At 43.0% G+C, this 27707-nt stretch overlaps 1 protein-coding gene across 4 annotated transcripts in view; it reads left to right on the top strand.

The window, feature by feature from the left end:
- The window catches only part of crebbpb (CREB binding lysine acetyltransferase b), a 144119-nt gene extending 129891 nt beyond the window's left edge, over window positions 1–14228 (top strand). For all 4 annotated transcript variants that reach the window (XM_080206734.1, XM_080206732.1, XM_080206733.1 and 1 more), the window contains 4 exons: window positions 1109–1276; window positions 5642–5803; window positions 9132–9413; window positions 10281–14228. In XM_080206734.1, the coding sequence (XP_080062860.1) occupies window positions 1109–1276; window positions 5642–5803; window positions 9132–9413; window positions 10281–12497 (2829 nt within the window). In that variant the 3' untranslated portion in view covers window positions 12498–14228. The remainder of the gene's footprint in view (window positions 1–1108; window positions 1277–5641; window positions 5804–9131; window positions 9414–10280) is intronic.
- Window positions 14229–27707: the final 13479 nt, after the last annotated feature.

Raw genomic sequence — 27707 nt, 5'->3', positions numbered from 1 at the left:
CTTTGCCGAGGCAGCGGAAGGTTATGTTGGAATTGTACAGGGGTTGGTTAGCCACAGTTAGTGTACTGTGTGCAGCTCTGGCCACGTCAATATAGCAAGGCTGTGATTGCATGAGAGTGGGTACAGAGGAGATTCACCAGGATGTTGCTTGGGATTGAACATTTGAGCTACAAGGAGAGGTTTTCTTTAGAGCAGAGAAGGGTGAGGGAGGACATGATTGAGGTGTTTCAGATTATGAGTGGTAAAGACTGGTGAACAGAAAGCAGCTGTTCCCCTTGGTTGAAGTTGTGAGGAGACAGAATATTTTTAAAACAAGGATAAATACATTTTTGAACAGTAAAGGAATTGAGGGTTATGATGAGCGGGTGGGTAAGTGGAGCTGAGTCCATGGAAAGATCAGCCATGATCTTACTGAATGGCAGACTTGAAAGGCCAGATAGCCTACTCCTGCTCCTAGTTCTTATGTGACAGGCAGGAGATTCAAAGGGGATTGGGAAAAGATTTTTTTCACTCAGAGGATGGTGAGAATCTGGAATGCAACGCCTGGGAAGGTTGCAGATGTCAGAAAACTTACAACCTTTAAAAAGTATTTGGATGAGCAGTTGAAATATCATAACATCCAAGGATGTGGACCAAGTGCTGGAAAATGAGATTAGCACAACTTTAATGATAGTTATTGTCAATGCAGACTCAAATGGACTAAAGGGCCTTTTCTGCGCTGTACAACTGACTCGTATAAATGCTTGTTAGTTCAGCAAATTACTCTCATTGAAACATGAAACTTTCTGCAATTTATCAAAAACTGGACAAAATTATCTTAAATACAGGGGAAGCTTCACATATTCAGAGATGACGCTACTTCTTAAACAGCAATGATAATTAGATTTCAGGCAAACAGTCACTCTTTAATAATTGTTATGTATTTGGTTGTGGATTGTAAATGTTTCTGCTCTTTGAAATAACATATCATTCAATTCTGTGGCGTCTCTTACCATCTTTTCACACTTGTACAAGCTTAAGCAAAGGCTCTTCTGCTTCATGCAGTCCTGCTTGCTGTCCAAGAAATCATACGTTATTTGATGCTTATTTTTTTATGCTTTGCGGGCAGGATATCTTCAAACAGGCAACAGAGGACCGGTTGACCAGTGCAAATGAGTTGCCTTATTTTGAGGGTGACTTTTGGCCAAATGTCCTGGAAGAAAGCATAAAAGAGTTGGAGCAAGAAGAGGAGGAACGGAAGAGGGAAGAGAACAGCATACCCAGTGAAGCCCCTGATGTAAGTTTAGTGAGGAGACTGTCCTCAGGATTTTATGAATCATTGTTACTTTAAATAGATTGAAGGAGCTGAAGAAGATTAAAAAGAGTCATACAGACTCAAAACGTTAACTGTTTGTCTCCACAGGTACTGCCAGACCTGCTGAGTTTATCCAGCATTTTCTATTTTTGTTTAAGATTAAGAGGAAATTTGAGATAGGTGCTCAAAACCACTAGGGTCTAAACAGCGCAGATAGGGAGAAGCTGTTCCTGCTGGTGAAGGCTCAAGAAGCATAGAGCACCAATTAAGGGTATTTGGCACAAAAATCAATGGTAATATGAGTGTTGCTTACAGTTTTGGCCTCTCTAAGAAAGGGCATACTTGCCGTTGAGTGAGTGCAGCAGAGGTTCATAAGTGGGATTGGTGGGACTGTCCTATGAGGAGAGATTGGTTTGACTGAGCCTATATTCACAGGAGTTCAGAAGGATGAGAGAAGATCTGATTGAAATGCACACAATTCTAACAGGGCTGGATTGACTAGTTGCAGGGAAGGTGCTTCCCTGTTTGGGGAACCAAGAACGAGGAGGCACAGTCTCATGATACCATTTAGGACTGAGATGAGGAAAAATTTCTTCACTCACAGTAGTGAGCCCGTAGAATTCTCCACCATAGAAGGCTATGAAGGTCAAATCACTGAATATACTAATTAAAAAGTATGATTTTTTAAAAATTTAATGGCATCAAGGGGTACAGGAAGAAAGCAGGAATATGGCATTGAAATAGAGGATCTAGCGTGATCATATCGAATGGCAGAGCAGGCTCAAAGGGCTGAATGGCCTACTTCTCCTCCTGGTTTCTTTGTTTCTATGCAGAACTTTATTTCCACAGTGAGTGGTTAGGGTCTGGAATGCACTGCCTGAGAGTGTGGTGGAGGCAAATCCATTCCTGGCTTTCAAGAGAGAATTGAATAACTGTGGACAAAAATATTTGCAGGAAAAAGGCAAGGACTAGGTGAGTTGCTTCCACAGAGAGCGAACACTGACATGATGGACCAAATGGCCTCTTTCTATTTTGTAAGCATTCTATGATTCTACAATCAAGTTTGCTTTCAGTCTTCACACACAGGCTGGGAACCAGTGACTGACCTCACCAGTTGATGCCTGCCTGACCATCTCATGTTTTGCATTTTGGAAACAACCCCAACTTTATGTTGAGATAAGTTGACTTGAAATCAAGTAGCCCTTTTCCTTGTTCTTGTTGTTTAAATTCAATTGTGAGGAAATCAAATTTCTTATGAGAAGGAATGGGAGCACTCATTTCAAGTTTTGCATCTGATATGATCCAACCTTGATTTTGCAAAATGATTCCTGTATTTGCCTGGGTTTCCTCCAGGTGTTCTAGTTTCCTCCCACAGTCCAAAGATGTGTCGGTTAGGTTGATTGGCCATGCTAAATTGATCCTAGTGTCGGGGGGGTTAGCAGAGTAAATATGTGGGATTACAAAAATAGGGCCTCCGTGGGATTGTGGTCAGTGCCATTTGATGGGCCAAATTGCCTCTGTTGGTACTGTAGGGATTCTATGTTTTTTCATTACATTTAACAAATACAGAATGTGTGATCGTAGAATCCCTACAGTGTAGGAGAGACCATTTGGCCCATCATGTCTGCACCGACTTTCCAACAGTGCATCTTAGCCAGGCCCATTCCTTGCCCTATCCTATAACCCCACACATTTAACATGGCTAATTCATCTAACCTACACATCATGGGACATCAAGGGGCAATTTGGCATGGCTGATTCACCTAACCTACACACCTTTGGATTGTAGGAGCAAACTGTAGCACCTGGAGGAACTTGTGCAGACATGAGATCATGCATGCTCCACACGCAAGTCACCCAAGGCTGGTATTGAACCCAGGGCCCTGGTGCTGTGAAGCATCAGTGCTAACCACTGGGCCACCCTCGTGTGGAATTTAAAATTCAATGTTCAATCAACGTAGAGGCTCAATAACTTGGTTATGACTGCAGTTCAGAAATCTGGTGCCCATTTAAAGTTGTGACTCGGGTGTTAATCTGTTTTGGTACTGGTCTAATGTGAATCTAGATCCTAGTCAGTTAAATCAAGTGCAAAATATGTTTGAAGCGCAATATTACAGTGGGCTCAAAGAGAATACAATTCTATTGTTGAAGTATATTCAATATAGTTTGCATATTTTGCTTCAGAATCAGTTTACATACAAACTATGAAATCCTGAACGATGATTTGCCTGATTGTCATGCTTGTATTGTCATCAGGGAATCCTTGATTACAATCACAAGTGACTCGATTACCTTGTTACAGGATAACTAAGTGTTTAGCTGTGCGTTCTAGTACGTGGGTCTGGAGATCCAGAACCTGTGAAGGACCCTCAGGCTGTGCAGTATTTTTCTTTCTTGTTTATAAAACAAAATCCCTTTTGTGTTCAAGTTGAGAATGCTGAGCGAGTGTTGAACCATTTCTGTGGTCTTGGTTCAGGATATACAAGGGGCTCATTGAATTATAAAATCATAGCATGGCTACACATAGAAGGAGGCCACTGTTTGCTGTAACCATTCTGTAATTTTATATTTCTATGAGCCTTTATATATGCTTTACCAAGACCCCTCAAATGGTTCTACACTACACCACCATTCTCTCTAGGGCACAACTGGGGATACCTTATGAGCAAGGATAGGAGAATTGTTTAATGGACAGGAATAAGCGGGCATTTTCAAACTGGCAGGCTGTAACTAGTAGAATGTCTTCAGGGTCAGTGCAGGGGCCTCGGTTATTTAAAATCTATATTAATGACTTAGATGAAGTCAATAGTAATGTATCTAATTTGCAGATGATACAAAGCTAAATGGGAATAAAAGCAATGAGGATGACGCAGAAGACTGTAAAGAGATTCCCAGCTTGGGTCACTGTCTGTGTGGAGTTTGCACCTTCTCTGCGTGTCTGTGTGGGTTTCCTCTGGGTGCTCTGGTTTGCTCCCACAGTCTGAAAGATGTGCTAGTCAGGTGCATTAACCCGAACAGGCGCCTGTGTGTGGCGACTAGGGGAATTTCTCAGTAACTTCATCGCAGTGCTAATGTAAGCCTTACTTGTGACTAATAAACTTTTCTTCATGTACCAGTTAAACGACTGGGCAAAATAGTGACACACTAATGTCAGTGTGTCTGAGGTTTTTTACTATGGTAATAGGAACAAGAAAGTAGAATATTTGTTAAAAGGCATGACACTTAAATCTTGACATTTAAAGAAGCTTGGGTGTACTTGTCAGGGTTGCAGAAAGTTAGCATTCAGTTTCAGCAAGCAATTAAAAATGCGAAAGGCATGCTGGCCTTTATTGAAAGGGGGCTGGAATACAAGTCAGTGGTTTTCTACAATTGTGTAGGACTTCTGCAAGATCACATCTGGAGTACTATCAGTAGTTTTGGTTTACACATTTAAGAAAATAGAGCAAAGGTTGGTTGATTCCTGGGGTGTTCCTATGAAGAGAGACCTAGTAAATTGGGTTTATAAACTCTGGAGTTTAGAAGAATGAGAAGTGGTCTCATTGAAACATTCATTCATGATTCTGAAAGAACTTTACAGGATAGATACTGAGCGGGATGGCATGGTGGTTCAATGGTTAGCATTGCTGTCTCACAGCGCCAGGGACCTAGATTTGATTTCCTGGCTTGGGTAACTGTCTTTGCGGAGTCTGCACATTCTCCCGCATCTGCATGGGTTTCTCCCAGATGCTCTGGTTTCCTCCCACAGTCCAAAGACATACTGGTTAGATGCATTGGCCATGCTAAATTCTCCCTCAGTGTACCCAAACAGATGCCAAAATGTGGCAACTAGGCAATTTTTACAGTAATTTCATTGGGTTGTTAATATAAGCCTATTGGTGACACTAATAAAATAAACTTCAAATTAAAGATTGTTTTCCCTGACTTTCTAGGAATATTTAGGATTGAGATGAGGAAATTCTTTTTACAGATAATATTATGAACCTTTGGAATTCTCGACCTCAAATGATTGTGTATTGACTATATGCAAGGCTGAGAGAAACTCTTGAAAGAAATGGAGTTGAGGTAGTGTGGCTATGAGTCAGCCATGACTTAATGGGCCATACTGTCTGCTCCTGCTCCTTTTTCTTATGCTCTTAGTTCTGTTTATTGTGACAGGAGAGTCTGCAGTTAACCAGACTTCAAGCGCAAATACCTGACATGTACATTTATGCAATGGAAATAAAGCCGAACGGAAATCTTGTGTCAATTGTGCTCTCTAAAAGCAATCTTTAGAAGGTCAATCACGGTAAATATTGTTCAGTATTAGATATCTGAAGTTGTTTAAATACAGTTTCATACCTATTCCAGGGAAAGAAAGGAGACAGCAAAAATGCAAAGAAAAAGAACAACAAGAAAACAAATAAGAATAAAAGCAGCATTAGCCGAGCCAACAAGAAAAAGCCTGGAATGCCGAATGTGGCTAATGACTTGTCACAGAAGCTCTATGCCACCATGGAAAAGCATAAAGAGGTATTGAAGACCATTTTGAATTCAATCTACCTGAGCACCACTTGTTTCCAATATGATGATTTGTGAATAGTTACTGTTAGATATTTTTTCAATTGGTATTTTTTTAAAAGTTAGCATCCCGTTGGTTGAAGGGGGAGACAAGTCGGTGAGGATTCAGTGTCTTGATGATGAGATAGCAGACTCTGCTGCAGGTGTGCAGCATGAGTATTGGTTAAGGCCAGGATCAGGCTCGGATGAAAACCAACCCTGGAGGCCAAACAACCTACAATGCTCATGGGCAATGTTCAAAAATAAATAATGCCCTCAAGATGCAACAAAATACATCCATAAAACTATAGCTTGGCAAGAAGTCAGCATCAACTGAAAAGATTGGGAAAACTAGTGAGATGGAAAGGGGAAAACAAAAATAAATAAAGTTCAGATTCCAGAATAATCTATCTTAGTCATATAATGTGTTGAGGTATTAATTGGTCTTTTATACCTGTAGAATTATAGATGTTTTGTTTGATGCTACAGGTCAGCAGAGCATTGCCAAGTAACAAGGTTTTCGAACATTGGACATCCTTAGCTTCAGTCTCTTTATTGTGGTATCCTGACTACATTAGATAGCAAATTTTCCAGTTTGAAGTGTGTGTGCATGAGAAAAAGAGACAAGGACAACGACACAGAAAAAAATAACTGGCGGGGTGGAAGTGAGAAGGCTCCACCTCCTCCCATGTTAACCATATTTTACCAGAAATAGTCTGGAGAGCTTTGTAGGTTGCACTATTTCCACCACCTGATCAAAGCAGACTGGGGAGAGGGTTAGAGCACATAATAGCCAAGAAAATGTACTGCTTCACTGTTACTCGTCCGAAACCGAGTTTGAAACTTATGTTAAGAGTTATAAAGTGATTCACTTGTTAATTCAGATATTGTTTGGATAAACTGGCAATGCTAAGGTAAGATAGATTTTGGGCCTGGTTTTGATCAGTTGAGCTCTCTTACCTCTTAACAAATTGTTTTTCCAGGGCTTTTTAAATTTAAGCCTTGTACTCTGTTAAATGGAATGGGTTATATTGGGAGAACTCTGGTGGAAAACGGACACCTGTAATAAGGCTAACACCCAATTCCCCATATCCTCTATTCAGGACAAGTTCCTGTAAAAAGGAAGGATAAATATGGCAAGATTTGGGAACCCTGGATGGCAAGAGAAATTGTGAAAAAGAATGAGGCATACATAAATTTCAGGAAAGTGAAAACAGATTCTTGAGGAATACAAAGCTAGCAGGGACTTAGGAGGCAAAAAGGGGCCATGAAATGTCCTTGGCAGGCATGATAAAGGAGAATCCCAATGCTTTTTATGCTTATATATGGATGAAGAGCGAAGTTGAGAAAAGAGTGGGTCCACTCAAGGACAGTGGAGGCAATCTGTGGGAGGGAGCCAGATGAAGTAGTTGAGGTCCTTAATGAGTATTTTGCATCAGTATTTGCAAAGGAGGATGTGGTGGATGGCGAATGTAGAAAGGATGTTGATATTCTAGGACATATTGAGATGAAAAGGAAGGAGGTTTGGAGGTTTTGCAAAACATTAAGGTGGACAAGTCTCCAGGGCCATATAAGGTCTATCCCAGAATACTGAGAGAGGCAAGGGAAGAAATTGCTGAGGCCTTGGCCAAAGTCTTTGTATCCTCTTCAGCCACAGACAAGATTTCAGAGGATTGGAGAGTAACATTGTAACATTATAGGCCTATGAGCTTGACGTCAGTGGTGGGGAAATTATTAGAGTCTTGGGGACAGGATATACTCACATCTGGAAGAAAATAGACTTGTTAGTGATAAACAGCATGTTTTTTGTGAAAGGGACGGTATATCTCCCCTCCAGTGGATACATGGACTTTAGTAAAGCCTTCGATAAGCTTCCTCATGGCAGGCTGATATAGAAGGTGAACTCATATCAGATTCGAGGTGAGCTGGTAAAGTGGATAGAAATCTGGGTTGAGCATAGAAAGCAGAGAGTAGCAGTGAAAGAGTACTTTTCTAACTGGAGATCTGTGACTCGCAGTGTTCCACAAGGATCAGTGCTAGGGCCTCTGTTGTTTGGATAATATATGTAAATAGTTTGGAGGAAAATGTAAGTGGTCTGATTAGTAAATTTGCAGATGATACAAAAGTTGAGAGTAACGGGTAGTGAGGAGGATTGTCAGAGCATACAACAGAATATAAATTGGCTGGAGATCTGGGCCAGAAGATAACAGGTGGAATTTAACCCAGGACAAATGTGACGTGATGTGACTTGGACGGTCTACTGCAGAAAGAAAGTATACAGTAAATGATAGAGCCCTTAGAAATATTAGCAAACAGAGGAATCTAGGTGTGCAGATCCGGAGTTCCCTGAAGATGGCAACTCAGATGGGCAAGGTGGTCAAGAAAGCATGTGGCATTTTGGCCTTCATCAATCGGAGCATTGAGTATACGAGTTGGAAAATCATGTTGCAGCTGTATAAAACTTTGATTAGGTCACATTTGGACGGTTCTGGTTGCCACACTACCAGAAGGATGTTGATGCATTGGAAAGGGTGCAGAAAAGATTTACCAGGATGTTGCCTGATTTGGAAGCTATGGACTATGAAGAAAGGTTGAAACAAACTTGGATTGTTTTCAATAGAATGTTGGAGGATGAGGGGGACCTGATAGACATTTACAAGATTTTGACAGGCTTGTATAAAGTGGATAGTCAGATTCTTTTTCCCAGGGTTGAAGGGTCAATTACTTGGGAGTAGGTTGAAAGCAAAAGGAGGCAAGTTTAAAAGAGGTGTAAGGGACAAGTTTCTCTCAGAGCATGAAGAAAGCAGATGGTGGTGGTGGAAGCAGATTCTATAATGACGCTCAAGAGGCACCTGGATGGATACATGAATAGGCAGGGAATAGAGGGATATGAACCATGTAGAGGTAAGAAAGTATTAGAGACACATCTATGTCAGCACAGACTTGATGGGCTAAAGGGCCTATTCCTGTTTTTTATGTTCTCACTGTCTGCTCGATGAACCAAGATCCAAGATGATGATCGGGATCTAACTTGGACTCATAGTCTCTGTATAAGCACTACGTCAGTTCAACTTTGTTCTTAAGGAGAATAAATTAATTGCAAATGGGATGTGATGATTTGTTGAACCATAGGAGATGAGATATTAGATGTGGATCCATTCCTGTGAAACAACTGTGGACAAATTTTCATGTTACTGGTTCAGTTGTATTTATCTTTAACATGAATTTTCAAGTTAACGTTACTATTAAAGAAATGCATCAATTTCCCCAATTGTCCCTTCTAATAGCATTACTTTTTCAGGTATTTTTTGTGATCCACTTCCATGCTGGACCAGTGGTGAACACCTTGCCTTCCGTTGTGGACCCTGACTCCTTACTGAGCTGTGATTTGATGGACGGCCGTGATGCTTTCCTGACGCTGGCCAGGGATAAGCATTTGGAGTTTTCTTCATTGCGCCGAGCAAAGTGGTCCACCATGTGCATGCTGGTGGAGTTGCACAATCAAGGCCAGGACCGATTTGTCTACACATGCAATGAATGCAAGCACCATGTAGAAACACGGTGGCACTGCACAGTCTGTGAGGTAGGATTGGCTTGCTTCTGTCATTCCTCTGTTAACAAAGTGTTTCAATTTGAGTGATCCACGTAAATGAACCACTTGTGTTATTCAAGAACTCTTGGAAAAAGCGCATTAACCAGTTTTAGTTGGTGAAGTCAAAGTACAGAAATCACTAGTTTGTGCCTGGTTGAGATCAGCTAACCCAGGACCACAAGGATCACTAACATGAAAGCAAAATACTATGGATGCTGGAATTCTGAAACAAAAACAAAAAATGCTTTGCGTTCTGAAGAAGAGTCATTTGGACTGAAGAGTTAACCTTGTTTTTCTCACCACAGATGCTGTCAGACCTGCTGAGTTTTGCCAGCATTTTCTGTTTTTATTGCAGAGATCACTCCCTACAGACAACTGCAGAATCAATGGGAATGGGAGGGGAAAGATTGTCATGTAGAGTAAAGTGTGTGTCAGCAAATGGAAGGGAGCTTGGCAATAATGTCTTCTCTAGGTTACTTTGGCCTGCTAATGCTTACTGCCCAAGTTCATATGTGGAGAATGCCCATTAGAATGAGATACTAAAAAGCTTCCCAAGTCGATAACCCAACAGAAGTGAGCACCAGGGAAGAAAGAATAAATGCCGGAAACCATCTCTCTCAATTTTTAATTGTCGTTTCTGCTCAAGCTAATCTGTTTTGAATTTCATTCTTCTCAACATCAAAATTATAAGTGCTATGAAGTTAAATTGATGCATAGTAAGACAAACATGTTCATGTTTATACTTGTGCCATAATAGATAGTTGTGAAATACATCCTCCTTTTGGCTATTAGTGCATTTTCAGCTGTTTGTTACAAGTTCAGTGGTTCTCACTTTTAATTCTTCTTCCTTTTATCCAGGACTACGATCTGTGTGTGAACTGCCACAACATTAAAGGCCACGAGCACAAAATGGTTAAATGGGGCTTGGGGCTAGATGACGAGAGCAGTAATCAACCAGATCCACTTTCCAAGAGCCCGCAAGAGTCCCGTCGTCTCAGCATCCAGCGCTGTATCCAGTCTTTGGTCCATGCATGCCAGTGCCGCAATGCCAACTGCTCATTGCCGTCCTGCCAGAAGATGAAGCGAGTTGTCCAGCACACCAAGGGCTGCAAACGCAAAACCAATGGAGGCTGCCCTGTCTGCAAGCAGCTCATAGCCCTCTGCTGTTATCATGCAAAACACTGCCAAGAGAACAAATGCCCTGTGCCATTCTGCCTCAACATAAAACACAAGCTGCGACAACAGCAGCTGCAGCACCGACTGCAGCAAGCGCAAATGCTCCGCAGAAGGATGGCCACCATGCAGCGCGGAAATGTGCCTCAGCAAAGTTTGCCTTCTCCTACCTCAACCGCGCCTGTTACACCCACTGGACAACAGCAGCCCAGCACCCCGCAGACACCACAGCCTCAGCCCCCGCCTCAGACCCCGCCATCCAACAGCTTGCCGAGTGGCTTCACCAATCCACCAAGGACTCAACCTCCCACCACTGTCTCACAAGGAAAACCCACAAACCAGGTTGCACCACTTCCCCAAGCCCCTCCTGCTCAACCCCCACCGGCCGCAGCATTGGAAGTTGCCAGGCGGATTGAGCTGGAGGCCCAGCAACAACAGCAGCTTTACCAAATGGCAAACATGAACAATGGTCTAGGGATGGCACGGCAAAACATGATTGGGCAGCAGATCGGGCCCGTCAACCAGATGCCGGCCGTTGGTGTGAAGGTTGCTCGGCCTCCAATGGGTCAGGTGATCCCTGGCATGCAACCAGGGCAGTGGGCACAAGGAACAGCACTATCACAGTCACAGTCTCTGCAAGCTGGTATGCCAAGGAGCGGCATGCAGATGACATCTCCACAGACATCAGCAGGGCAGAGGATGCCAGGAGCTCAGCAACCTCCACGGAGCAACATCCCCCCAAATGCTCTCCAGGACCTCTTACGAACACTGAAATCACCCAGTTCTCCTCAGCAGCAGCAACAGGTGCTTAATATTCTAAAGTCCAACCCACAACTTATGGCAGCATTCATAAAACAACGAACAGCTAAGTACCAGGCTAATCAACCTGGCATGCAACCACAACCTGGCATGCAACCTCAACCCCAGACCAGAATGCAACAAGCGGGCATGCATGCTCAAGCAAGCATGCAGAGCCCATTGCAGAATCTGAACCCCATGCAGGCAGGTGCCCAGCGGCCTACCTTATCTCCACAGCAGCAAGGCTTGGGCAGCATGAATACCCAGGGTCAAACCATGAACATGATGAATCCTGGACACAACCCTAATTTGACAACTATGAACTCGCAGTACAGGGAGCTGCTGATTAGGCGCCAGCTCATACAACAACAACAGCAGCAGCAGCAGTTGCAGCAGGGCACTGGCATGGCTGGAGGAATGGCAGGTCACACCCAGTTCCAGCAACCACCAGGACCAGCTTACCCACAAACCATGCCACAGCAACGCATGCAGCAGCACATGCCCATGCAAGGTGGGCCTATGGGACAAATCACCCAGATGGGGCAGATAAACCAGCTGAGTCAGCCAGGGATGGGAGCTGACGGGACTCCAACCATCCAACAGACGCTACAGCAACGGATTCTGCAGCAGCAACAGCAGATGAAGCAGCAAATGGGCTCACCAGGCCAGCCCAACCCAATGAGCCCCCAACAGCACGTGCTCTCAGGACAGCCACAATCATCTCACCTTCAGAGCCAACAGATTGCCACTTCCCTCAGCAACCAGGTGCGGTCTCCACAACCAGTACCCTCACCACGACCCCAGTCCCAGCCTCCACATTCCAGCCCATCACCAAGAATACAGCCACAACCTTCTCCCCACCATGTCTCTCCCCAGACCGGTTCCCCACACCCAGGACTAGCAGCGCCCCAGCCTAACCCCATGGATCAGGGACACTTTAGTACCCCGGAACAGAGTGCGATGCTTCCACAACTGACTAATCCTGGCATTAGTGCTATACATAGCGCCACTGGCGAATTAGGACTGGGTGCTGACACCTCCAGCCTATCGAGCTCCACTATTACATGTGACACACTAGAAAAATTTGTGGAAGAAAACTTGTAGCATTTGGGAGCAAATTTTCCTGAGACTTTTTGTACTGAAAATTTCAGCTGTCTGGGGATGATCAATCCCTAGAAGGAATACAACTTCCTTAGACATTGTGGGATGACTTGCTGTTAAAACACAAAGAATATATTTTTTGTTCAGACTGGTTGCACATTCTGGTTGTGTTTTGTTTTTTCTCCTTTTTTTTGTTTCCTGTTTGCTTTTGTTGCTAATGACTCATTGCCTAATTTTTTTAAATGGAAAAAGAGCAAGTTCGTTATATTATTCATATTTTTTATTTTGTATTTTTCAGACTTTCAGCATTTTTGTGTTTAAAAACCAGGAAAGAAAAATCCTGAAAAATGCAACATATAATGTATACCAATAATTTTCTGACGTGTTCTGGGAAGGTTTTTCTATAGTGAAGTCTGTGCGGGCGTTTCAAGTATTAAATTTGTATAGATAGGAATAGACCATTGCACACATGTACTGGCAAATGCCAAACTTTGTCTTGCAGATGTAGAAATTGTTGCTTTGTTTCATGATAAACTGGTTTTAGTGAAACTAGGATGATCACTGATAGATTGTGCTGATTTTAATAGAAGAAATATCCTTTCCTTTCCTCCTTTATTCTCTGTGAAACTTGAAATGAGAAGAAAGCAATTATAGTGTAAATCATGCAAGTTATATAATTACTATAAATAAGGAAACAAAACTCTCAATCACTGTATAAACTGGTTAAACTCATTTCTTACTTATATACCATATTGTTAAATAAACTGTGTGCAACAGAAAACAGGTTTGTACTTATTTAAAGATGTGTTTTTAACAACAAAAGAGAATACGCGTTTAAGTCTTCCCCTGCCAAGCATCCCTTATTAAAGGTTTTGGTGAGTCTTATTAAAGCTGTAAGGCTCCAAAATTCCATTTTCCAGAATTGAAAGAACTTGATTGTTTTAAAATGGAAACCAGAGAAGACTGAACTTTGGGATTGTGCTTAAACCAGTGACCTCTGCTGATTGCCCATTTGCAAATCCCTTTCTTGTACCCTGCCCCTTGCACACCAATGCCTCCCTTCCTCTGTCAGTCAGAGTACCCAGGAGAAAGGGGAGAGTAATGACCAGAGACCTGCATCTATGATGGGAGAATTAGTGCCTACTGGCGCGCTGCCCCTTCATGCAGTTTTCAGTGAGTCGTCAATTTTATTTTGCAGTTTTTTAAGAAAACAGAATATTAAATTCTGAATTGCTAAAGTTTTTATCTGGTGTGTAAAGTTTTGGAAACTTGATTTCTATGCAGCCTCAATCTACTTTCACCAACTGTGTAATTTATGTATACAAGGATATGGAATGATGGTTGCTGACAGCCCTTTACTGCCTTCACTGGATTTGCTAAAAAATTCTTGTATTCTTTGAAGGTTAAACTGAGCTGCCTGCATGCAGGTGTTGATGTATATGTTTATGAATTGCACAGAATCGACTAAGTACTCGAAGTTAAAACCTTGTGCCCTAAGAGTGGGCACATCGAGTGCAGACAGTTGGTGTGTGTTTGGATTTTTTTTTGTTTTTGTTTTAAGTATGTATTTCTGTTTGTGTTTAATTTTATGAAGCAATGTTACTGCGTACACATAGGAGGGGTACACAGTATTTGCCTTCTGTGGGATCCTTGCAGGCTTGTTTTTTTTCTCTTAAAAAGCTACAAGATCCCATTCATTTAGACTACAGTTAAGGTCTGTCAAAATAAAATCTGCATTATTGTAACATGTATAAAATACTGCAGCAACTGTGTATTTGTTTCTTCCTCGTCTCCCTGCTGGACAGCTCAACTCCTGTACCAGTTTCAGTTTTTGAAAAGTGGTTTGCATTCATTGATTGTTTAATATGCATTGTTCCTCATTCCCCAGTTCCTTTACCTTAAACAATTTGCCCCGTTTCATGTTATTTTTAAACTTTTTTTGTGTATCATTTATCTGTTCTTTGCAAATACTTATTTTAGGAAAAAACTGCGTGCCCTCGATGAATTTGAGCTCTACAGAAGGTATGTTTAAAGCTTGACAAAGTGCAACCCCAGCAGGAGACCTGGTATCCTGTTACACTGGAAGCTGCAACCTGATGTTGCAGACATACTGATTTCCATAGCAAAATACTGCAGATGCAGAAATGAAACAAAAAACAATACTGGAAAACTCTGCAAGTATGCAGCAGCTGTAGGGGGAGAAACTGCATTCTGTACTTTGCATAGGTGAATATGTTAAATCTGATTTTAGGTGAATACGAGGAGACTGATGAGACAGGTTCCAGATTTGGATGCTAGTGCTTGCAGTTTTTGTCTTCCGTTGACTCATCTTAAGGAATTTTCTGTTATATTTGTTCCAAAGGATGTATGTGACTTGTCATTAAAGTCAGTTTTCCTCGAGTAATAATCTTCTGGGACTTGGATTAAATCAGACTGATTGGATAACCTCTATCTCAGCAGAATCCCAAATAAAATATCCTCACAATTATACCATAAGATGTGCATTTATACAGCATCTCTTGTGACCTCAGGACATTGAGGTGCATACACTCTTGCAATATGGCACAGCAGAAAATCCATGGCACAGAATTGAATATAAAATGTAATTTGGCATCACTGATTAGAAAGGGAATAAGGAGGCCGATGTAGGACATGGTAATCTGATACAGCTACAATGGAAAAAGCCTTTGGGTTGAAGGCATGTTGTTCAGGCAGCACTTGGAACATTTCTGTGATGTCTTTGAAGCAAAACGAAATTCCCATCACTGCTACTTTTTGTCTGGTTGAGTTTACTCTGACAAAGCTGACAGTAGAATACGAAGAGACTCCTGTGGAGCACAAACACTGACGTGACCATTAGGTCAAATTGCCTGTGCCGGAAATATGATTTAAAAGATGTTTCAACCATGGATGGTCCAAAAGCCAGATTCTGCATGTTTGAGGTATGAGTGCAGCCTCTGCTTGTAAATGTCTTGCCAACATGACTGTTCATGAGAGATTCTGGACTTTGTACGTTGACTGAGAGGGAGGTGGGGAATGAGTCAATGTTTGAAACTTTCATCTGTCCTCAACTAATATCTCCCTTCCACATAGACACTAACTAAGATTCCTCAAAAGATGATGTACTTGATTTAGAAGCTTGTTTTGAGATTTTCTGTAGTCTAGCTTTGCAACTGTTACTTCACCTGCATGTCAACAGAAGTCAGCAGAAAAATGGTGGAGTGATCAACACACAGTTATTTCCAGATGAACCTCTGCTTCTGAATTGGGGAATGATATAAAGCTGAAACAATAGTCAAGTGGTTGTTTGGAGGACATGTAATGTTCAGATGCCTGCTTTCCCACCATTCTGACACCAGGCTGATTAATATATTCCATGCACGTTTATCAGATCAGAAAGCCTGACAGAGTTCAGATTCGTCCATGACAAGGTATGAAATTTTATCTGGTCAAAATTACCATGAAAGCTGATGGATTGTTATAAAAAGCCAGCTAGTTTTCAAGTTCCTTAGGAACCTGCTATCTCTTAGAAACCTGCAAGTGGCAGCCCAATGCTACGTATGTGGCTGACATCTAATGTCTCCAAACCAATAACAGATGGGACTAAATAGGGTGTTGCCAGTGTCACCAATGTCCAGGAACAAATATAAACCTAATGTTTCACTGTATTGTTCAGCAAGTGTCATATACATATAGTGTATATCATCTGTGCTGTCTTATATATCAGGCTGTTGGTTTCTATGATCAGTGGGAGGGATGTGATTACTATGAGTGTCTCTCTTTTTTGATGACGTTTTTAATCCTCCCCATAAGTCTCAAAAAAATTTGCCAGTAGGGGAGAGTATGAAGAGTCGCAGATCTTTGTGTGCAATTTAAACTTTAAAAACTGGTTCATGATTTCACATACTTGAGCTCTGAAACCTGGTACTGGTAAGACTTTGTAGTGGGGTGGCATGGTAGCACAGTGGTTAGCACTGATGCTTAACAGTGCCAGGGACCTAGGTTCAATTCCTGGCTTGAATCACTGTCTGTGTAGAGTTTGCATGTTCTCCCCATGTCTGCATGGGTTTCCTCTGCGTGTTCCAGTTTCCTCCCATATTCTGAAAGATGTGCATTGACCAGAACAGGTGCTGGACTGGGGAATTTCATAGTAACTTCATTGCAGTATTAATGTAAGCCTTATTTGTGACACTAATAAATAAACTTTTTTGAGACTTGGCTCTCTATTGGCAAGGAGCTTCAAACATCTACGGTCTATTCAGCTTGGGTTTGCAGGTATATCAAGTGCAAACTTTTATGTGTAGATTTCAAAAAAGCTGCAGCCCCATTAATTCTTTAGTTCCTTACAATGGGAATCGTACCACTATTTTAGATAAAAGGACTGATCTGTAACAATTTGCTTTCAGAGTCTCTTTAATGTAGATAACTGATGGTAGGGCTTTTCTCAGGAACCTAATCAAAATTGGTTGTCCAGGTCAAACATGGGCATGGAAACATGCTGACAAGTTCCTGCCCCCTCTCATTCACTATTCCTCCATTTTGAACATGGCTTAAAAGAAGCACTGAGGGTAGCAAGGGAAAAATATACTCTGGGTTAGGAACTTAAATGTCCATCACCAAGAAAAGTTTGGTAGCGCCACTACCGACCAAATTGTTTGAGTCCTGAAGAACACATCTCCCACTTGTAACAAGTGGTGGAAGAACCTACATGGAAAAAAGGCCCACTTATCCTCATCAATCTACCTCATACCATTAGCTTTATCATTGGCGGTATTGGTAGGACTGATCACCACACGGTTCGTGTGGAGACAAAGTCCCAACTTCAGTCTGAAGATACCTTCCATTATGCTGTGTCATACTACCACCATTCTATATAGAATTGTTGTTCGTCCATCATCATCAATGAGGACCTCGACACCATTAGTCATTTTGAGGCTGCTTGCGGTGTGTCCAAAGATGACTGATCAGGCCAATTCAGGCATAGAATTTCCTGGCATATATTGGACAGACTTGTGTAGACACTATAGTTGTTGCGCTGGTGGCTTTGGACTTGCGTAGCTTATGCTTAAGTTGTGCTTCAGCAATACACCTTGCTTTGTGAGCTTGGCAGCCTTTGTGGATGAGGCAGCGCCAGGTAGGGCGGTTTTGTTCCAGCGTTTCCCAGGTGGTTGTGTCAATGTCAAGCAACTTCAGGGAGGCCTTGAGTGTGTCTTTGAAACGTTTCTTCTGCTCTCCATGCGAACGTCTTCCAGCAGGGAGTTCCCCAAAAAGGAGCTGCTTTGGGTATGTGCTCATTTGACATACGGATGACATGACCTGCCCACCGGGTCTGCGCTTTCATCAGCAGTGTGTGGACTGATGGTAGACTTGCTCTAGAGAGAACTCCACTGTCTGGTACTTTGTTTTGCTATCGGATGCATAATATTCTGCGAAGATAAGTCATGTGGAAATGATTGAGCTGTCTTGATGCCTTCGATACACAGTCCACGTTTCACGGGCATACAGGAGGGTATAGAGTACCACAGCGCTGTGGACCTTCAATTTTGTTGCTGGGCTGATTCCTCGACATTCCCATACAGTGGAGTGCAGTCTACCAAAAGCAGAACTTGCCTTTGCTATTCTGCAGTTAATTTCTTTATCAATAGTCACTACTTGGGAGAGGGTGCTGCCAAGATAAATGAACTGGTCCACTGCCTGTAGTTTCTGTCTTGATTCTGATTATGGGTTCTGTGTACGGTGCATGAGGAGCAGGCTGGTGCACGACTTCAGTCTTTTTAATGTTGATGGTGAGTTCAAAGTTATCACAAGCCATGGAAAATTTGTCCATACTGACTTGCATCTCTGGCTGTGAGCCAGCATACAGGGTGCAGTCATTGGCAAAGAGGAAATCTCTCAAAACGCTCTTTCACTTTGGTAATAGCTTGAAGTCTCCTCAGGTTGAAGAGCTTCCCATCCACTCTGTACTTGAGGCTGATTCCAGCAACACTGTCCTAAAAGGCATCATTCAGCATGGCAGTAAACATCATGCTGAACAGTGGGTGCGAGCACACAGCCCTGTTTGACGCCATTGGTGACTGGGAATGCCTCAGAGGATTCTCCACCATCCAGTATTCTGGCCATCATGCTGTCATGGAACTGGCGTACCATCTGAATGCATTTGGTGGGGGCAGCCAAACTTTGACATGATCCTCCTCGGGCCTTGTCGGCTTACAGTGTCAAAGGCTTTCGCAAGGTCAACAAAGGTTGTGTAGAGCTCGCGGTTCTGCTCCTGACACTTATGAAGTTGGCGCGCAGCAAAAGTCATGTCAGTAGTCCCATGACCTTTTGCAGAAGCCACACTGTGACTCTGGAAGCAGGCCCAGCTCCAGATGAGTGACCAGACAATTTAGCAAGACTCTTGCGAGGGTTTTTCCTGTGATAGAGAGCAGTGAGATTCCTCAGCGGTTGTCGCATACTTGCCGATTGTCCTTCCTCTTGTAGAGGTGTACGATGGAAGCATCTTTAAGTTCCTGAAAAATGAATCCTTGCTTCCAAAAGGAATGGAACAGTTCGGTGAGCTTCTCAGTAAGTGCAGGACCAGCAGCTTTATAGATCTCTGCAGGTATGGCATCTGCCCCTGGGGCTTGGCCACTGGATAGCTGGCTGACAGCTTTTGTGACTTCAGCTATTACCGGTGGGTCATCCATTGGCACTCCTGATATCAACCTGGGGAATCCTGTCAATTGCCTCATCATCAATAGATGACGGTCGGTTGAGGACGGCTTCAAAGTGTTCAGCCCCATCTCTGCAGGCTCTGAGCCTTCTTTGTAATGAGAGTTGTACCATCTGTACTCGGGAGGGGGGAGCTCCCGAGAGGTTGAGGTCATCATAGAACTGTTTCAAGTTGTTTCTGTCAGCGTATCCCTGTGTTTCATCTGCCTTGGCGCTCTGCCAGGCATCCTGCATTTTACGTAGTTTATTCTGAACTGTCCTGTGAGCACTGATAAAAAGCATTTTTCTCGGCAGCTGAAGATGGGTCATTCTGACAGGCCCAATGAAGATGGTGCTTTTCAACAAGTAGATCCTGTATCTCCTCATCACTCTCATCGAACCAATCATGCTGCTTGTGGGTGGAGGCCCAAGCATCTTCAGCGCAGATGTATGGATAGCATCCCTGAAGCATTCCCAGTCGCCCTTAGTGCTGCCTGTGAGGTGTCGGTCAGCAAGCTTGATTTCTAAGTCTTCAGCCAGTACTGAAGATACGCTGGGGTTCTTAAGCTTGGCCGCGTTGATTCTTTTCATAACCTTGCTTCCTTGTAGTCGCCTCTTGGGTCTGATGCGGAGCCTCATTTTGGAGACATTGAGCCTGTGATCTGTCCAGCAGTGAGCACCACACGTAGCCTTGGTCATTCTGACATCCTGCCTGTCTTTTCTCCTGACAATGACATAGTCGAAAAGATGCCAATGCTTAGAGCAGGGGTGCATCCAGGAGGTCTTGTTACGGGTTGGCAGACAGAAGGCTGTGTTGGTGATGAGGTTGTGTGCTGCACAGGTCTTCATTAAGAGTAGGTCATTACTGTTACACATGCCTACTCCATGCCTCCTGATGACTCCCTGCCAGATTGCAGAGTCACACCCTACTCTTACATTGAAATCGCCAAGCGAGATCAGTTTGTCAGCACCTGCAGAAACAGGCAGGCTGGTTTAACATCTAACAGCCAAGAAGGCATCGTAATATCCAACAGCTCAAGAGGCCATTTTAACATTTAAGAACTCTTAAAAGCAGGATAGTGCAGGAACCTTTGCAAAGGTAGTTTAAATATCTTCACTGGACCAGGAAAAACATTTCCCAGACTCGATCATCTGCCTTGTATTGTGTATAAGCTGGATTTGACTTAAGTTTATTTAAATTGGATGTTGTTTGGGAATGAAAAAGTCTTAAGGACTTGAGGGATCGCAACTATATATGTGTATACATACGTTTGGAACAAGGGGTAATTTCTATATAAACTGGGTGTGTTTAGTTCATATATTTAATTGTCTTAAGAGTGTTAGTCCTAGTCTTGTGTATTTAACTTTCAATAAATAAATAGTCTTTAGTAATTGTTACACTATGACTGAGCTGGTTGTTCTCACTGAGGATTGCACGTGACTCCTCACACCATTCCAAACAAATCTATATACCACCATGTTTCTGAATGGAGGCATCAGTGCTGGGACCTTTGCTGTTCATGATACATTTTCCTTCAAATCATTTATATATAACTGGTTTAATTAGTAGGTTTGTAGATGACACAGAGGTTAGTGTATTTGTGGATAATAATGAGGACCATCAGAGGATACAGCAGGATATAGATAGGTTGGAGGCTTGGGTGGAGAGATGGCAGATGGAATTTAAGCTGGACAAATGTGAGGTAATGCATTTTGGAAGATCTAATAAAGATATGAAATATACAGTGAATGGTAGAAGCCTTAACAGTATTGATAGGCAAAGGGATCTGGATGTACAGGTGCACAGGTCACTGAAAATGGTAATGCAGGTGGAAAAGGTAGTCGAGAAGGCATATGGCATGCTTGCCTTCATCGGCTGGGGCATTATGTTTAAAAATTGGCAAGTCATATTGCAACTTTATAGAACCTCAGTTAGGCCGCACTTGGAATATCATGTTCAATTCTGGTCACCACATTACCAGAAGGATGTGGAGACTTTGGAGAGGGTACAGAAAAGATTTACGAGGATGTTGCCTGGCATGGAGAGCATTAGCTATGAGGAGACATTGGAGAAACTTGGTTTGTTCTCACTGGAATGACAGAGGTTGAGAGTGCAGATAAGATTTACTAGGATGCTATCCGGACTTGATGGTTTGAATTATAAGGAGGCTGGATAGACTGGGACTTTTTTCTCTGGAGCATAGAAGGCTGAGGGGTGATCTTATAGAGGCCTATAAAATAATGAGGGGCACAGATCAGCTTGATAGTCAATGTCTTTTTTCAAAGGTAGGAGAGTCTAAAACTAGAAGGCATAGGTTTAAGGTGAGAAGGGAGAGATACAGAAGTGTCCAGAGGGGCAATATTTTCATACAAAGGGTGATGAATGTCTGAAACAAGCTGCCAGAGGTAGTGGTAGAGGCGGGTACAATTTTTTTAAAAAGCATATAGACAGTTATATGGGGGCATAAGGTATATAGGTATAGAGGGATATGGGCCAAATGCAGGCCATTGGGATTAGTTTAGGGGCTTAAAAAAAAGGGCAGCATGGACAAGTTGGACTGAAGGGTCTCTTTCCATGCAGTAAACTTCTATGACTCTATGACCTGATAGAAGAGGTGCAGCAGGTGGTCAGGAAGGCAAATGGGATGCTGGCCTTCATAGCGAGGGGGATTGAATATAAAAGTAGGGAGGTCTTGCTGCAGCTGTATAGGGCATTGGTGAGGCCGCAGCTGGAGTACTGTGTACAGTTTTGGGCGCCGCACCTGCGCAAGGATATTTTGGCCCTGGAGGGAGTGCAGAGGAGGTTTACTAGGCTGATACCGGAGTTGAGGGGATTGAGCTGTGAGGAGAGGCTGAATAAACTAGGCTTGTACTCGTTAGAGTTTAGAAGAATGAGGGGAGATCTCATTGAGACGTATAAGATGATGAATGGGATGGATAGGATAGAGGTGGAGAGACTCTTCCCGCTCAAAAAAGACAGTAGGACTAGGGGGCACAGCCTCAAGATAAAGGGGAGGCGGTTTAGAACGGAGTTGAGGAGGAACTTCTTCACTCAAAGGGTGGTGAATCTCTGGAATTCTCTGCCCGTTGAAGTGGTGGAGGCTGCCTCGCTAAATATTTTTAAGAAGCGGGTTGATGGGTTCTTGATAAGAGAGGGGATTAAGGGTTATGGGGAGAGGGCGGGAAAGTGGAACTGAGCCACAACAGATCAGCCATGATCTTATTGAATGGTGGGGCAGGCTCGAAGGGCTAGATGGCCTACTCCTGCTCCTATTTCTTATGTTCTTATGTTCTTAAGTCTACAAGTTATGAGGGCTATGGACAGAGTGGATGGTCAGAAGCTTTTTTCCAGGTGGAAGAGTCAATTATTAGGTGGCATAGGTTTAAAGTGCGAGGGGCAAAGTTTAAAGGAGATGTATGAGGCAGATTTTTTACACAAGGTTGTGGGTGCCTGGAACTCGCTGCAGGGGGAGGAAGTGAAAGCAGATACGATAGTTTTATGGGGCATCTGGACAAATACACGCAGAATGAGAATAGAGGGATATGGTCCCCAGAAGGGTAGGGAGTTTTAATTCAGTTGGGCAGCATGGTCAGTGTGGGCTTGAAGGGCCAAAGGGCTTGTTCCTGTGCTGTAATGTTCTTTGTTTATGAACCGGTGTTTCAAATTGAGATGACCTTGCAGCTAACACGTGTGTTGTTCGTGACACAAAAATAAGTCTAACCATCTCCCCTGGAATTCATTGGCAATACCATTGTCGAACACCTAACCATTAACATACTGGTGGTCACTATTGGCCAGAAACCTAATTTGACCTAAATATCACAGAAAGAGCAGGGCCAAGACTGGGACATCTGTGGCAAGTAACTTACTTCCAAACATACCAAAATCTGTCCACCATCTGCAAGTCAAATGTGAACAATATAATAGATTACTGCCCAGTTGCCTGGATGAGTGCAGCTCCAACAACACTCAAGCTCAATACCAGGTAGAACAAAACAGCTTGCTCAATTAGTACCCCATCCAACGCCTTAACTTTCAGCACCAACAATATGGCTGCAGTGTACACTACAGTGTCAGTTGTGGTTCAGTTGTCTTGAGTCAGAAGGTTGCAAATGTTTCACAAAGTCCTGTCTAACTCTAAGGTGGATGCAAAAGATCCCATGGCACTATTTTGAAGAAGAGCAGGGTTGTCCTGCCTGCAGAAACAGTTCTTATGACATAGGATTACGTAGGCTCTGAAGAAGTCATACAGATGTTAAACATTAACACTTTCTCTTTCCACAGATGCTGCCAGATCTGCTGAGTTTATCCAGCATTTTTTGTTTTTATTGCAGCAAAAGGTTGTTTGGTGCAACAAGTCCAACCTCTTTCTTTCCTCAACTAAATTTACCATTGTAACCCTCCATTCCCTTTTCCCTCATATGCTTGTCTAGTTTCCCCTTTAAATGCATCTACTTTACTTACTTAAACCACTATGTGGAAGCAAAATCCACTTAGAACACCTTTTGGAGAAGTTTCTTTCGCTTTCCATATTGATTTTCATGTTGATGATCTTGTATCAAATGGTCTTTAGTCATAGTCACAAAAGAAAACATTCTATCTTTAAGTTTTCAAATTGAGTTATAGAAGTTTACAGCAGGGAAACAGGTCCTGCAGCCCAACTTGTCCATTTTTTAACCACTAAGCTAGTCCTAACTGCCTGCATTTGGCCCACATTCCTCTATACCCACCTTACCCATGTAACTGTCTAAATGCTTTTTAAAACACAAAATTGAACCCGCCTCTGCTACTACCTCCGGCAGCTCATTCCAGATACTCACCACCCTCTGTGTGAAAATATTGCCCCTCTGGACCCTTTTGTATCTTTCTCCCCTCTTACTTTAAACCTATGCCCTCTAGGATTTTGGCCCTGGAGGGAGTGCAGAGGAGGTTTACTAGGCTGATACCGGAGTTGAGGGGATTGAGCTATGAGGAGAGGCTGAATAAACTAGGCTTGTACTCGTTAGAGTTTAGAAGAATGAGGGGAGATCTCACTGAGACGTATAAGATGATGAATGGGATGGATAGGATAGAGGTGGAGAGACTCTTCCCGCTCAAAAAAGACAGTAGGACTAGGGGGCACAGCCTCAAGATAAAGGGGAGGTGGTTTAGAACGGAGTTGAGGAGGAACTTCTTCACTCAAAGGGTGGTGAATCTCTGGAATTCTCTGCCCATTGAAGTGGTGGAGGCTGCCTCGCTAAATATTTTTAAGAAGCGGGTTGATGGGTTCTTGATAAGAGAGGGGATTAAGGGTTATGGGGAGAGGGCGGGAAAGTGGAACTGAGCCACGACAGATCAGCCATGATCTTATTGAATGGCGGGGCAGGCTCGAAGGGCTAGATGGCCTACTCCTGCTCCTATTTCTTATGTTCTTATGTTAGTTTGTCTCCCCTACCTCTGGGTAAAGGTGTTGACTATCTAGCTGATCTATGCTGATCATTATTTTATATACCTCTACAAGATCACCCTAAGTCTCCTACGCTCCAGGGGAAAAGTCCCAGCCTCTCCTCATAATTCAAACCATCAGGTCCTGGTAGCATCCTAATAAATCTTTTCTGCACTCTTTCTAGTTTAATAATATCCTTTCTACCAGAACTGTACACAGTATTCCCAGGTGTAGTCTTACCAATGTCTTGCACAATTTCAACAAGATGTCCCAGATCCTGTATTCAGGATACGTATCCTTTTCAACCAATGAAACCAAGCTCATTGAATGCCGCCTTCACCACTCTGTCCAACTGTGACTCCACTTTCAAGGAGCTATGAACCTGTAACCCGAGATCTTTGTTCTACAACTCTCCCCAACACCCGACCATTAACTGAGTAAGTTCTGTCCTGGTTCAACCTACCAAATGCATCACCTCGTATTTATCTAAATTAAACTCCATCTACCATTCACCAGCCCACTGGCCCGATTGATCAAGATTCCATTGCAATCCAACATAACCTTCTTCATTGTCCACTATGCCACTAATCTTGGTATCATTCTTAGTAACTATATCTCCTAAATTCTCATCCAAATCATTAACATAAATGACAAATAACAGTGAACCCAGCACCGATTCCTGAGGCACACCACTGGTCACAGACTCCAGTTTGAAAAACAACCTTCCACAACCACCCTCTGTTTTCTGTCATCAAGCCAATTTTGTATCCATTTGGCGATCTCACCTTGGATCCCGTGAGATTTAACCTTGTGCAGTACCTTGTCAAAAGACTTGTTGAAGTCCATGTAGACAACATCAACTGCACTGCCCTTATCTCTTGGTTACACCTTCAAAAAAACTCAATCAAATTTGAGATATGATTTTCCATTCTCAAAGTCATGCTGACTGTCCCTAATCAGTCCTTCCCCCTCAATGTCTGTAGATCCTGTATCTCAGAATCTTATTAAAATAAGAACATAAGAAATAGGAGCAGGAGTAGGCCATCTAGCCCTTCGAGCCTGCCCCGCCATTCAATAAGATCATGGCTGATCTGTCGTGGCTCAGTTCCACTTTCCCGCCCTCTCCCCATAACCCTTAATCCCCTCTCTTATCAAAAACCCATCAACCCGCGTCTTAAAAATATTTAGCGAGGCAGCCTCCACCACTTCAATGGGCAGAGAATTCCAGAGATTCACCACCCTTTGAGTGAAGAAGTTCCTCCTCAACTCCGTTCATACCGCCCCCCCTTTACCTTGAGGCTGTGCCCCCTAGTCCTACTGTCTTTTTTGAGTGGGAAGAGTCTCTCCACCTCTATCCTATCCATCCCATTCATCATCTTATACGTCTCAATGAGATCTCCCCTCATTCTTCTAAATTCTAACAAGTACAAGCCTAGTTTATTCAGCCTCTCCTCATAGCTCAACCCCCTCAACTCCGGTATCAGCCTAGTAAACCTCCTCTGCACTCCCTCCAAGGCCAAAATATCTTTGCGCAGGTGCGGCGCCCAAAACTGCACACAGTACTCCAGCTGCGGCCTCACCAATGCCCTATACAGCTGCAGCAAGACCTCCCTACTTTTATATTCAATCCCCCTCGCTATGAATGTTTCAGAATCTTGAACACCTTTTATTAGGTCACCCCTCCGCCATGTTTCAAGGGAAAACGGAGTCAGCCTATGGATCCTTTCCTGATATATACCTCATATTTCTGGTTATCATTCTTGTAAATCTTTGCAGTGCCTCTATATCCTTTTTACAAATGGGGTGACCAGAGCTGCATGGAGTACTTTTCCAAGCTTCCAATACAGGCTTAGTATGCCTATTGTTACCATCAAAATTTACTACGTCATGTTGCTGTTTGTGGGAGCTTTCCATGAGTAAAGTTGTTGCAGCATTTAATACATTGTAACTGATTACATTTCAGGAACACTCCTGGTGCCTGACTAGCCTTAATTCTCCACCAGTTGGAAATGGAATATGTTCTTTATTACCTCATTGGATGGTCTTAAGTGTCCCTCAAAAGCCAACATTTTTTATAATAAACCAATGTCTTCAAAGAAAATGAAAATAAGGAATAATGCAACTGGGTTTTCTCATTAGTTACTGCAATGATTGGGCATTGATCTTTATTTCCTGAAGGTTTTACAAATCTGAAAGCCATAATATTGAATGTATGAACTCCCAATGCCAACAGATCATCTCCAAAGAGGCCAGTTTCTTCTCTGGAACAAACAATCTCAGAACTCTATGGCTCAGATGATGAAACTTAGTGGATTAATGTGAAACTGAGATGCCATCTCCCTGCCCCCGCATTCAAACCTGGAACACCTAGATAACACCTATGTCAGACTCTCTTTATTGACTACAGCTTAGCCTTCTCTACACCATTATTCCTACAAAAGTGATCTCCAAATTCCATGGCCTGGGCCTCAGCTCCTCCCTCTGCGACTGCAGCCTGAACTTCCTAACCCACAGACCACAATCAGTAAGGAGAGGCAATATCACCTCCATGATTATCCTCCAGACCGGTGCTCCACAAGGCTGTGTTCTCAGCCTCCTACTATACTCCTCATATACCTGTGACTGGGTGGCCAAATTGCCCTTGAACTCAATTTTCAAGTTTGCTGATGACAGCACCGTAGTGAGTCAGATCTCAAACAATGACAAGACAGAGTATAGGAATGAGATTGAGAATCTGATTAACTGGTGCAGTGACAATAATTATTCCCTCAATGTCAACAAAACGAAGGAAGTTATCATCAACTTCAGGAAGCAGAGGAGAACGTGCCCCTGTCTACCTCGACAGGGATGAAGTAGAAAGGTTCAAGTGCTTCACATTTTTAAATGTTCAGATCACCAACAACCTATCCTGCTACCCCCATGCCAGAAAGCTCTACTTTCTCAGAAGACTAAGGAAATTTGGCATGTCAGCTATGACTCTCACTGTGTTTACAGATCCACCATAGAAAGCATTCTTTCTGGTTGTATCACAGGTCTGGCTCCTGCTCTGTCCAAGACCGCAAGGAACTACAAAAGATCATGATTGTAACCCAATCCA

This window comes from Carcharhinus amblyrhynchos, chromosome 18, assembly GCF_965287045.1.
Source record: "Carcharhinus amblyrhynchos chromosome 18, sCarAmb.v2.hapA, whole genome shotgun sequence".
NCBI classification, from domain to species: domain Eukaryota; kingdom Metazoa; phylum Chordata; class Chondrichthyes; order Carcharhiniformes; family Carcharhinidae; genus Carcharhinus; species Carcharhinus amblyrhynchos.
This window is presented reverse-complemented; position numbering and strand designations above follow the sequence as displayed.